General features: G+C 35.6%; 1 protein-coding gene across 6 annotated transcripts in view; it reads left to right on the top strand.

The window, feature by feature from the left end:
- Positions 1-13,311, top strand: part of LOC125649523 (HEAT repeat-containing protein 6-like) — a 158,239-nt gene that overhangs the window by 33,388 nt on the left and 111,540 nt on the right. For 3 of the 6 annotated variants that reach the window (XR_008800189.1, XR_008800188.1, XM_056155181.1), the window contains exons 7-9: positions 1,579-1,998; positions 6,192-6,314; positions 7,576-7,602. Coding sequence is in view for 2 of the 6 variants with exons in the window: in XM_056155181.1 (XP_056011156.1) it covers positions 1,579-1,998; positions 6,192-6,314; positions 7,576-7,602 (570 nt within the window). In the remaining 4 variants the exon portion in view is untranslated. The remainder of the gene's footprint in view (positions 1-1,578; positions 1,999-6,191; positions 6,315-7,575; positions 7,603-13,311) is intronic. The other 3 variants (XR_008800191.1, XR_008800190.1, XM_048877095.2) reach the window with 1 other exon arrangement.

The raw sequence follows: 13,311 nt of genomic DNA, 5'->3' as shown, positions 1-13,311 counted from the left end.
CTCATTATGTGAAATAAGATTTGAGAAGTCACTTGCGTTTTCTGTGGGACAGATGTCTGTTACCGCTGAAGTGTTCTAATAAAATATGGCATCTTTAATTCATTTAATTTGATTTTGACAAAGGTTTATATTTTATATATTTTTTAAGACCATGGTATGTTATGTAAAATTTTAAATGTCAAGAAAATCACTAAGAACCTTTCGCAAAGCGATGCATTATATGAATAGAAGACAAGATAATCAATGAACTGTATGACAAGCAACGTCACGCCATCCAGTTCGGGAAACTCGTGGCCTGCACACAGACAAACATGTAACACATCAAACTGGAACATTATTTTAACGATCGAATCGTGAAAATTTGTTACATAAGAAACTAACCTTATAACTAAAAGATCTAGGTTGTCGTATTTCAAACAAATTCTATTTCTTGGGTAATTTGATGACCCCCCAAGTCCATTTTCACCATAAATTTTTTTTTTGAGCCACCATTTTCAAAATGACCGCCATATACCGAAATATTTGAAAGTGTTAAAATCTCTACAATATTTGGGTTCTGGGGTCAATTGAGGGTCGTCTACAGTTCATTTCTAGCATCAGTATTTCCTTCCATTTAGTCTCGTGCAACCAAACGCTCTGCTTTCACCGTAAATCTTCGACAAGCAGAGGGTCTGGTAAAGACATAAAGTTTGTAACATCAAAACAAGGCTTACCAAAATTTCGGTATTTAATTTGATTGGTTGATTCAACACACCTTCAATATAACGACTACCGAAGAAATTTGTAATAGATTGAATTTGCCGTTTAAGCTTAAGGATTTACAACTAGAGTGTTTATAAAAACTTTTGTAAAAGGAAAGGATTTATTTGCTGTTCTACCCACGGGAAATGGTAAAACCGTTTTATCAAAATTACTTTAGGAGGCAAAAGTGAAAGTACAATTTCCAGCTGACAAAAACCAAAATTTGTTTCTATTGTATATGTAGTAATGATTTCCCCATTAGTATCACTAATGAAGGATCAACTAATTAGCATCAAATCTCGGAACTGACTGTTTATGTCAGAGATAATCAAACCGAAACTAAATTAGCACTCCCTAGCAGTAACAGTTATCGCTTGTCTTTACCAGATTCTCTGCTCGTCGGAGGTTTGCGGAGACAGCCGAGTGTCTGGTTGAACGAGACTACCTTCCATTCAATTTCCAAATTGATTCTTTTCAAAATGGCTGCCACATAAGGAAATGGCTGCCAAAAATCAAGTTTGTCGGATTTCAACCAAATATAGTTTCTAGGATTTATTGAGGATCCTAAGTCCATTTCTGGCATCAAATTTCATTTCTGACATGGGGAGGTGTTTGGGGACATCCAAACACAGTTATAGCTTGTTATCTTTAGAACCCCTTGCCTGGTAGGGATCAAACTTAGTATAGTGGTTGCCCCAGACTAGTAGATAACCCATATTTTTCACAATCTTTACAGAGTCTGACATTTTTGATTTAAAGTTTATCAGGGGGAGGGGGCATATTTGTTCTAAACATATCTTGTTGAAATGTAATATTGACAGCTGTTTTGTGTTGTAGGCATTTATGTTCCATGGTCTGCCCGGGGCTCCAATCTCGGTCCCAGATAGCTTGTACCCCACACCCCTCAGTCAGTATGATCCATCCCCAACAAACTCTGCAAGGTCTGAGTTGCAGGCAAATGATGAGACCTCAGCAAAATCTGGAGGTGGCAAAAAGTACAAAAAGAAGAAAGCAAAGAAAGGAGCAGAAAGTACTCGCAACACAACTGCAAAATCATCACAAGACAAAGACGATGAAAATGATGAAGCAGATTCTTCAAGGTCTAGAGAAGCTGTTTCTTTCAGGCCAAATTGGGCAAAAATTAGCAGCTCCGAATCAGAGTATTCTGACACAGAAGGAGGTCAAAGTTCACAGTTGAGGTCACTTCATGCTAAAGTTAGACAATGTGCTCTTGCCTGTTTGCACACAACAATAAAGGTAATGGTTTTTAACTTGTCTGAGGCTAAGCTAAAAGCTCAAGTGAGCTTTTTAGATTGAAATTTGTCTATTGTGTGTGTATATATCTGATGGTATGGTAAACATGATGGTTACACTATGTTTGGATGTTGATATCCAATGTAAACAAATGGAGTAAGCTTGTTTCTACTTTTTTTGTCATAAAAAATGTCACTTTGACAAAAAAAACCTCTGCGATATGTTAATGAATGAATATTCTTGAATTGCAATGCAAGACAAAATTGTCATCTGAGAATATGTAAGAGCAAAAGTTGAGACGAAATCAAGCATCAGTGTACGGCATGAATAGCTATCAGTGTACGGCGTGAATAACTATCAGTGTACAGCGTGAATAACTATCTGTGTACAGCGTGTAGAACTATCTGTGTATGGCATGAATAACTATCTGTGTACAGTGTGAATAACTATCAGTGTACGGCGTGAATAACTATCAGTGTATGACGTGAATAACTGTATGGCGTGAATAACTATCAGTGTACGGTGTGAATAACTATCAGTGTACGGTGTGAATAACTATCAGTGTACGGCGTGAATAACTATCAGTGTACGGTGTGAATAACTATCAGTGTACGACGTGAATAACTATCAGTGTACGGTGTGAATAACTATCAGTGTACGACGTGAATAACTATCAGTGTACGGTGTGAATAACTATCAGTGTGCAGCGTGAATAACTGTCAGTGTACGACGTGAATAACTATCAGTGTACGGTGTGAATGAATAACTATCAGTGTACGGCGTGAATAACTATCAGTGTATGGCGTGGATAACTATCAGTGTACGGCATGAATAACTGTGTATGGAGCGAATAACTATCAGTTGTTAAATAAACTCTAAAAATATACTCTTGAGGGTCAGAACAGTAAAAAGACTGGAAATTCACAATGCAGCTAGCTTCAGTGATGTTTCTTTCTTACAGATGTCAACTGCATTCATCATTGTAACATTGATAAAGTTTTACTCAAGCTATTGATTTGGAAAAACTTTTGTTGGATGCTATCTTCTTACAACCACTGTGGTACTTATTTGAGGGTTTTCTATTGTGATATAAAATACTGTATGACTACATAATAATTTTCCTCCCAATTCTGAGCATTTGTAGATCATGGATTGCTTAGCATATATAACCATGAATTAGCAATGTCTATTTACATCCATTTTGTATATGTAATTTATATTTTGGCAGTGACTTAATTGACTTTAGTCACTTTAAACAGGCATAATGCACTTAAGAAATAAAGTTCGCGTTTTCATGTATGTTGCAGGATAACCTCCAAGGTTCAGAAATGTTTTGAAATTTAAATGCCTAGATGTTTTTATATTTCAAACAACATTTCAAGTTGAAACAACATTTGAAGGAGGTTATCCCGCAACTTACATGAAAACAAGAACTTTATTTCTATTCTACTATGGCTCAAAAACATGCAGCCGATCGTTTTCCTATATAGCTATGAAATAGGTCACTGTGACATCATGGCAGACTAAGCCTACATGTGTTTTGCTGAAGAAAAAGGTGAGATGGTAGGGTATACTAGATCTATTTTGAAAAATATTTGAAGTATTTAGTTTTATGTTGATGGATTATATCAACTGCTTTGAATACTCAGTCCAAGAAAAAATTTTCTGTGCATCTACATATTTACATGTGTTTCGATCTCAGAATGCAGACGATTGATTTGTACTGAATGACAAATGTTCTTTAGTCATTTATAAATTTGTTTTACAACATATATTGATTGATTTTTATGATTATAAAACTGAATTATCAGTTATCGAATTTATTGTTGCATATAAGCAAAGTGCAAGTGAGATGAGTGTCCATTTTCTCATAACCAGTTATTACGTATGAAGGTATATCGCAGAATAATTTTATTATACCCCCCCGCGAACAAAGTTCAGGGGGGTATATAGGAATCACTCTGTCTGTGCAGATTCGTGTCCAGGCCATACCTTCTTTGTTCTTTGACATAGGCATACCATATTTGACACATGAGTGTATCACCATGAGACGATGTGTCGGGTACCTTCATGACCTCCATATGACCTTGACCTCAAGATCAAAATTAAAGGTTTTTACAATGGATTCGTGTCGGGGCCATGACTTCTTTGTTCTTTGACATAGGCATACCATATTTGACACATGAGTGTATCACAATGAGATGATGTGTCGGGTACCTTCATGACCTCTATATGACCTTGAACTTTGACCTCAAGGTCAAAATTAATTATAGGGTTTTTTGACATAGTCATACCATAAGACATGGGTGTATCACCATGAGACTATGTGTCATGTACATTCATCACCTCTTTATAACCTTGACCTTTGATCTCAAGGTCAAAAATATAGGTTTATACCATGGATTTGTGTTCGGACTATATCTTCCATTTTCTTCTACAAAGGCATACCATATTTTTACACTCAGGAAAGAGGTAATTTATACCTATTAACAACACCCTTTGGGAGATTGGGGTAAGCGGGGGGTATTCTTAATGAGCATTGCTCACAGTACCTCTTGTTTTATTTGTAACACACAATTTGATTGGCTGAGCATGCAGAAAAAAAATTTGTTTATATTGTATAAATGTAACTTGGTATGGGGACACACCCCCATGACAACCGTGGCATGGCCAAGACAGCTCTACTTTTTCTTAAATTTCTAATTTTACATATATTGCATCATGAAGTTGATGGGCCTTCGAAATATGAAATTGAAAATCAGAATTAAACATGCACAATAATTTACTGTATTGTCTGACATCTGGCCCCTCCCCCATTATTTCTAAACAAAATGTGCAGTCTTTGTTCACATGTACAATAAAGTTGCATAAAATGTTAACGGTAAAAATTCAAAAACAAACTCTGACATGTACAACGATGTCATATGTGAAATAAAAAACGGTATATCAAGTATTTGCAAAATTGCTGTTTCATTATGTTTTTACTTGGGGGGATTGCTTGATCTGCCTATTGAAGCATAAAATGCATCATTAATGTCTACAATGTAACAGAAGACGTCATGCTTTATCGATTAACATGTGGATCACTATCTGTGAATTGCTTACATAATTTAATGTGCTGGATTTAATTGGCAACAATGCTGCATGCCATGTCAAGTCATATTGTAGTTTAAATCTTTTGATAAATCAAACATCGCACTTTTTGGTGCATGACGTGATACATACATGTTACTAAGTCCAGACTATGAAACAAGCGCCCTTAGTAGGAATGACTTCAAAGTTGATATTGCACTGCAAAGTTAATATCAGGCCTACATAACCTATGCATATCTTAATTTTGTTATCAAAATTTGTTACAAACTCCACCATACGTTTTCAAATTTGATAAATAAAGTATAGGCCTACTCGCTCGATATGTGAAGAACTAAGATGGCTTCCTCCACGGTTGACATTTCGTCGGTATGTTGCCAAGCGAATTCTTGTATGGTGCAATCTATTTCTATTTACTGTTTACGAAATAAAATTTAAAATGTTTGCATCTTTTAGTTCTTTGCGGTTTATAAGCGTAAACTGCCTCGAACCAATTTATATCGTATAAAATATATAAAAAAAATTAAATTCATTCCTTAAATAATGATCTCAGCTTTCCTCTGATCTTTGCCATAACCGTGGTAAAATAAGATATAAATACCACTAAAAGAAGTATATACACACATATTCTTCATCCTTCAAGCTTACTATCTTCCTCCTTGAGTATAATCTTCCTCCTTGAAGATTACTTATTCCATTGTTGACAATGAAGTGCGAGTCAACTATCAGGCTTTTGATATATAAATTATCTTAAGGCAAGACCTTTCATTTCATACCATCATCTATGTGACCCCTCAGAACAGCAAGGTCATGTTATAGTCTTATTAGTGTTGAGGCATCCCCATGTTGTGTGAATTCATATTCATTTATGTTGGAACCCTTTGAAATTAAAAAAAAAAAATCTTTGAAGGGCCAAGGTGTCTCAGGTGAGCGATGTGGCCCATGGGCCTATTGTTTATCGTTTTTTTTAAAAGTGAGGGGTTTTGGAAAAATTGCTACTCCTGAGACATGTTTTCAATGCTTGATTCCAGGATCCTCATGACTGATCTGGAAGATATCAATAAATGCAGATATATGTGTGATATTGTTTTATCCTTTCTAACTAGAACATCAACAAACGAGTGATATTTGGGTACTGGTCGTCTTTTATACCAGACTCCAATGCAGCTGGTAACAGTCCCCAAGTGCACACCCTTTTTACTGTCATTCTGAAAGATCCTTCACCAAAGGTAAGTTGGGAAAATGGAAGTTGTTACAAGGCTTTGAGTATGGTGGATAATAGACAAAACTGATTTGTAGCATACATGCTAATAGATATTCAAGTACGTGAATGAACTTGTCTCTGAATACATATACCAATAGTTGAACATACACAATGCACAGGGATTAAGCCCGTTTTGACTTTGACTTGTGGATTTTGGTATTGTCAAAATGGTTGGTTTTCTTAGCAGTTGATGGTTGATGTGTTGTAGAATAAAAGACCCAGATATAGCATTCATAGAGAACTTTATTGAAATATGAGTAAGTATGATGTGAAATTCCGTGCAATAGATGCGAAATGTGTCTCACTTGTCTGAATTTCACTACTGTCATAGGGGAAAACCCATGGGGTGATCTGGACTGGTAAAATTGTCCAATTGAAAATAAACAGGTGAAATCACGAAAATGATGACATATATCTTTGTTTTTAAGACCCTGTGACTTGAAATTCAGCATGCATGAAGTTAAAAAATTTATGTACGACAGTCTGTAGATTACGTATTTTAAAACTATTTTTTTAGTGTTTAGGCGTTTGATGCGAGTGGGTAGTGTTTTATCTAAGTCAGAGTTCAATCCCTGTCTTTTTTTTTTCTTTTTTATTATTATTGGTTTTTGTACACATAATAAAGTACATGACTACAACAAGTCATATATAATTATCATTATGTGCATGGAGAGAGATAGTGAGAAAGAGAGAAAAAGAGTGAGGCATGTTTTAAGTAAATATTAAGTTCCATCTGTTCCAATGAGTATCAAATTTTTTCTTTTCACCATTCTTATATGCTATATATTTGTGTGTTTCATAAAATAATTTCATTTGTGATATTGCAGCGGGCAAGTTTAAAGGTTTCTTAGTGCATCTTGCAGTATAGACATAATACTTCAGAAATAAAATTATAATGTTTTGTATATCACTATAATAATTATTTTCAATACAAGCTAAAATAAAGAATTTCTTTGTAATTGTAATCTGTCTTTATTTATGGTTATGAGGAGGAGTTTTGGGTCAAAACGGGCTTAACCCCTGTGACACGTAGAGTAGCATTCATTCATGCATTTACAATGTTTTAGGTCACTTTAGTCAGGTGACCATTGCTAAGCCTATTGGTCTGCATCTGTCGTCGTTCATCGGGCATTAACAATTGAACATTTTTTACTTCTTTTTGATAACTACAGTTCAATTCTTTTTAAAATCTTTGGGATAAGGAGGACATGAATTCTAAATTTCAGGACTCCTGCACCCCCAGGACCTTACAGGTGGGACAAAAACTGCTAAATGACCAATGTTCAAAAATCTTTTTCTAGAACAGTTTATCTTTAATAAAAACAAAAGGCATAGAGATTTAGAGCAGGAAGGCCTCTACCAAAACTATTAATTTCATGGTAGAGGTTCTGACCAAAATTGGCATATAGTGTTTAATATGTGTAAAACATTTAAGGATGTATGCTACACCAGGGAAATTTGATATGGATGAAAAGTGGAGAATATGTACAACAATATTTTAAAATTGAAAATTTGCAAATTTACTGTACATTATGTATTTAGTCAAAAAGTTTTATTTGAAAGCAATCTGAGAAAAATTTAAAACCCCTGCTGGACTCGAGTTCTGCAGTCGATGTGCTAACCTACTGAGCTACTCAGCTAGGCGAGAAATTTCTAAATGAATAGACCAATATTGCTGATATTCATATTTTCCACTATGTTTTAGAAGGAAGTCAGCCATTATGACGATGTAGAGTACCTCCTTAAACAACAGCTATAAAACTATTGATACAGTCCCTGAAACGTTCTTCTTTCCCACTTGAACGGTGAGCGAACGGTGAACGATCGCAGAGCGAACGGTGAACGAACGCAGAGTGAACGGTGAACGCAATTTGGTGAACGGTGAGCGAACGCAGAGCGCAAAGTGAACGGAGAACGAACGCTGAGCGCACACTGAACGCAAAATGATCTATTTACTCGGAATGTTTCGGATTTTTCCCTGGGATTTTACTTATTTCATAATCAAGTAATAAAATACATGTACATGTATATTTCATCAATTAATAAAAAATTAAATAAACCGGAATCGTGATACAGCATATTTTACAGTTCTGGATATACATGTATTCAATGTAATATATTTTTGTACAAGTACCGAGTATACATGTATATATTTCATGAAATTATCGCAAATTGTACATTAATACACGCAACAGTCATACACAAACAAAAGCAAATTTCGTATGTACATTGTGTATACCATTACATATACAGATACATTTAATGCATGGGTATAATATATATACAATGCATGTGAAAAGGAAAACACTATAGTCTACATGTGTAGTGACATCCAGAATTTACAGGTGTTCATGTATGGCTTCAAACTTTACGAGCTTGATCGTTTGGGTTACCTGTAATTAACAAACACCCCGGAAAGGAGTCAAGATAGATGCAGTAAACAAACAATACGGACAGTATACCCTGTGTCAACACCTCAACACTCCTAACAGTATTAGATATTCCTACTTACATTTTGTGTCATTCATTTGTTGCAGCTACATCGACCGAGAAAATAATCCTAGAATTTATGCACATGCAAGTACAAAACTTACTATTTTTATGCCCCCCTTTGAAAAAGAGGGGGCATATTGTTTTGCACCTGTCGGTCGGTCGGTCTGTCAGTCGGTCTGTAGACCATGTGTTGTCCGCTCAATATCTTGAGAACCATTCACTTGATGATAATGATATTTCATATGTGGGTTAGTTATGAGTAGAAGAGGATCCTTATTGTTTTTCAGGTCAAAAGGTCAAGGGTCAATCTACTCTGGACATAGGAATATAATGTCCGCTCAATATCTTGAGAACCCTTTGCTTGAAAGACATCAAACTTGATACACTGGTACATCTTCAGAAGAAGATGACCCTTATTGATTTTGAGGTCACATGGTCAAAGGTCAAGGGTCAAACTGGACATAGGAATATACTGTCCGTTCAATATCTTGAGAACCCTTTGCTTGACAGACATCAAACTTGGTACATTAGTACATCTTCAGGAGAAGATGACCCCTATTGATTTTGAGGTCACATGGTCAAAGGTCAAGGGTCAAACTGGACATAGGAATATACTGTCCGTTCAATATCTTGAGAACCCTTTGCTTGACAGACATCAAACTTGGTACACTAGTACGTCTTCAGGAGAAGATGACCCCTATTGATTTTGAGGTCACATGGTCAAGGGTCAAACTGGACATAGGAATATACTGTCCGTTCAATATCTTGAGAACCCTTTGCTTGACAGACATCAAACTTGGTACACTAGTACGTCTTCAGGAGAAGATGACCCCTATTGATTTTGAGGTCACATGGTCAAAGGTCAAGGGTCACACTGGACATAGGAATATATTGTCCGTTCAATACATTGAGAACCCTTTTCTTGACAGACATAAAATTTGTTACACTGGTACGTTTTCAGGAGAAGTTGACCCCTATTGATTTTGAGGTCACATGGTCAAAGGTCAAGGGTCAAACTGGACATTGGAATATACTGTCCGTTCAATATCTTGAAAACCATTTGCTTGACAGACATCAAACTTGGTACACCAATATGTCTTCAGAAGAAGATGACCCTTATTGATTTTGAGGTCACATGGTCAAAGGTCAAGGGTCAAACTGGACATAGGAATATACTGTCCGTTCAATATCTTGAGAACCCTTTGCTTGACAGACATCAAACTTGGTACACTAGTACGTCTTCAGGAGAAGATGACCCCTATTGATTTTGAGGTCACATGGTCAAAGATCAAGGGTCAAACTGGACATAGGAATATAATGTCTGCTCAATATCTTGAGAACCCTTTTCTTGACAGACATCAAACTTAGTACACTGGTAGATCTGCAGGAGAAGATGACTCTTATTATGTTCCCCAAACAAAGTTTGGGAACATATTGTTTTTACTCTGTTTCTTATTAAGGTCTTCCGTCTCCTGCGGAAGACCTTACTATTATTGTTCGCGTTCTTCTTCTTCATTAAGGTCTTCCGTCTCCTGCGGAAGACCTTACTATTATTGTTCGCGTTCTTCTTCTTCATTATTATTATTATTATTAAGGTCTTCCGTTTCCTGCGGAAGACCTTACTATTATTGTTTGCGTTCTTCTTCTTCATTATTATTATTATTATTATTATTAAGGTCTTCTGTCTCCTGCGGAAGACCTTACTATTATTGTTCGCGTTCTTCTTCTTCATTATTATTATTATTATTATTTTCCTTGGTAGTACACGTGTTTTTCTCAGCCATTTCTCGATCGATTTTCACGAAATTTTCAGGAAAGATGTCTTTTGGTGACGAGACTTTGCTTGCAAAATTTCGTGCTTGACGTCACTTCCGGTCAGGAGTTATCTCTCTTTTAGTGACTTTTTGAAGGGCCTTGTTGTCCACACATCTCCTCCGTCAGTTTTGAAGCTAGAGTCTTGAAATTTCTACACAAGATAGAGTAAACATTTTAGAAGATTTGTGAGGGATTCGATTTTACCGGAGGCGATTTGCCTAAACGCCCGCCTGGACCTGAAAAAATGGATGCCAAAATTTTTCGCCGATTTCGGCGATTTTTGACCTTTGATCTCCAATATCTTTTTTCTTGCAAATATTTTGTTAAGACATGTAGAACAAAAGTTGTGCACATTTACGAGATCTTTTCGATAATATCAAGATTTAGGGGCTAGCCCCTTAAATTAGGCATCTAGAAGGGCTCAAAGTCTAGATGAAATATCTCAAAAATCGTTAATATTTTGGTATAAGTCAAAGAACAAAAAATGTTCATCTCAACAATCCAAATCTATTCATATAAAAATTTAGGTCATATGTTACGTAATAAGGGATTTTAAGGGCCAAAACCATAAATTTTTTACCCCTTGTATCTCGAAAACGACAAATATTTTGAAAAGCAATAAAGAACAAAAGTTGTTCAGAATGATGATCTGAACAATATGCATATTTCGTTTTTACCCTATGTGGCCCCGTTAGGGAGCTACAGTTTGGCCCCTAAAAATTACTTCTAGAAATAACTCCAGAACGGTAAAGAATTTCTAAATACTTGTTGAACAAAAAATGTTTGAAATGTCATGACCTTTCTTACGATATCAAGCAAAAGGGGCTGACCCTTTAAATTAGGGGCCCAGAAGGGTCCAAAGGTTTATGAGAATATCTCAGAAACTATTAATATTTTGTAATAAGTCATTGAAGCGGAAATGTTCATCTAAACGAGCTTGTTCTTATCAAATCAAAAAGTAGATCATATGTTACGTAATAAGGGATTTTAAGGGCCAAAATCCTAAATAATTGACGCCTCATATCTTGAAAACGACAAATATTTTGAAAAGCATTATTGAACAAAAGTTGTTCAGAATGATAATCTAAACAATATGTACATTTCGTTTTTTCCCTATGTGGCCCCGTTAGGGAGCTACAGTTTGGCCCCTAAAAATTACTTCTAGAAATAACTCCAGAACGGTAAAGAATTTCTAAATACTTGTTGAACAAAAAATGTTTGAAATGTCATGACCTTTCTTACGATATCAAGCAAAAGGGGCTGACCCTTTAAATTAGGGGCCCAGAAGGGTCCAAAGGTTTATGAGAATATCTCAGAAACTATTAATATTTTATAATAAGTTGTAGAAGCGGAAATGTTCATCTCAACGAGCTTGATCTTATCAAATCAAAAAGTAGGTCATATGTTACGTAATTAGAGATTTTAAGGGCCAAAATCGTAAATATTTGACGCCTCATATCTTTAAAACGACATATTTTTTGAAAAGCATTATTGAACAAAAGTTGTTCAATGTGTCATAACCTATCGATCAATATCAAAAAATGGGTCTGTGGGCCTCATGGCTCGCCTGTAGAGTCGATTTTTGTCGATATCAGTCGATTTCAAAAACTTGTAACTTGTAAATATTTTGTAAGGACATATTGAACAAAAGTTGTTCAGTTTATCGAGATCTATCGATTGATATCAAGAAATAGGCCTATGGTCCTAATGGCTTGCCTGTAGAGTCGATTTTTTGTCGATATCGGTCGATCTCAATAACTTTTTACAGGTAAATATTTTGTAAAGACATATAGAACTAAAGTTGTTGAGTCTATAGAGGGCTAACAAATGACATCAAGAAATAGGCCCGCGGGCCTTATGGCTCGCCTGGAGAGTCGAATTTCAAACGAATTTCACCGCAACTTTGCTTCAGAAGCTTATGATATGAAAAATTGATTATATCTAAAGTGTCTTAAAGTCGGAAACTAAATTGGGACTCATTTGTCTTCTTTTTTTTTTAACTCCGAGTGCATCAACAAATCGGACAGAAGACCTACTCATTGCTCGCAACGAGATCGTGTCTAGTTATTATTATTATTCTTTTTCTCCGGTACTTTTTTGTCCGGTAGTGTTCTCAGAAACTACAAAAGGGATCGATATGAAACTTTCCAGGATGATAGTATAGCGTTTGTAGATGTGCATAGTGATAGTCATTTTGTATGCAAGCGCGTGCACGTGTATTGCAATTTTGGTACAAAAAATGGAAAATCAGAATATTGAAGGAAGCGATATAAAACCTAAATAGGATGATAGTATATCATTTGTACATATGAGAAATAATAGTTTTTTTGTCAGCACGCGCATTACAAAATTTGTACACTAACTTTGGAATCAGTTTTTGTTGTTCATTGAAATGGCTTGAAATTCATATCATAGGTAGATATTGAGACCCTTAACTGATTTGCATGGTCAAAATTACCAATTTGCACGCGCATGCACGTGCGCTTCATTTTGATTGGATAATACTAAAACGTTTGTAACTATCTTATTTATGAAGCGAATGAGATGATATTCACAGCATACGTAGACAATATGTGTATCTATATATTGGTGTAACAAAAAAATGCCAACGCACATGCGCGTGCAACGTTTTTCAAATGTTCAATTTTTAAAGG

This window comes from Ostrea edulis, chromosome 1, assembly GCF_947568905.1.
Source record: "Ostrea edulis chromosome 1, xbOstEdul1.1, whole genome shotgun sequence".
In the NCBI taxonomy this organism is placed as follows: domain Eukaryota; kingdom Metazoa; phylum Mollusca; class Bivalvia; order Ostreida; family Ostreidae; genus Ostrea; species Ostrea edulis.
Note: the sequence above shows the minus strand (reverse complement) of the source record. Positions and strands in the feature narration are given on the sequence as shown.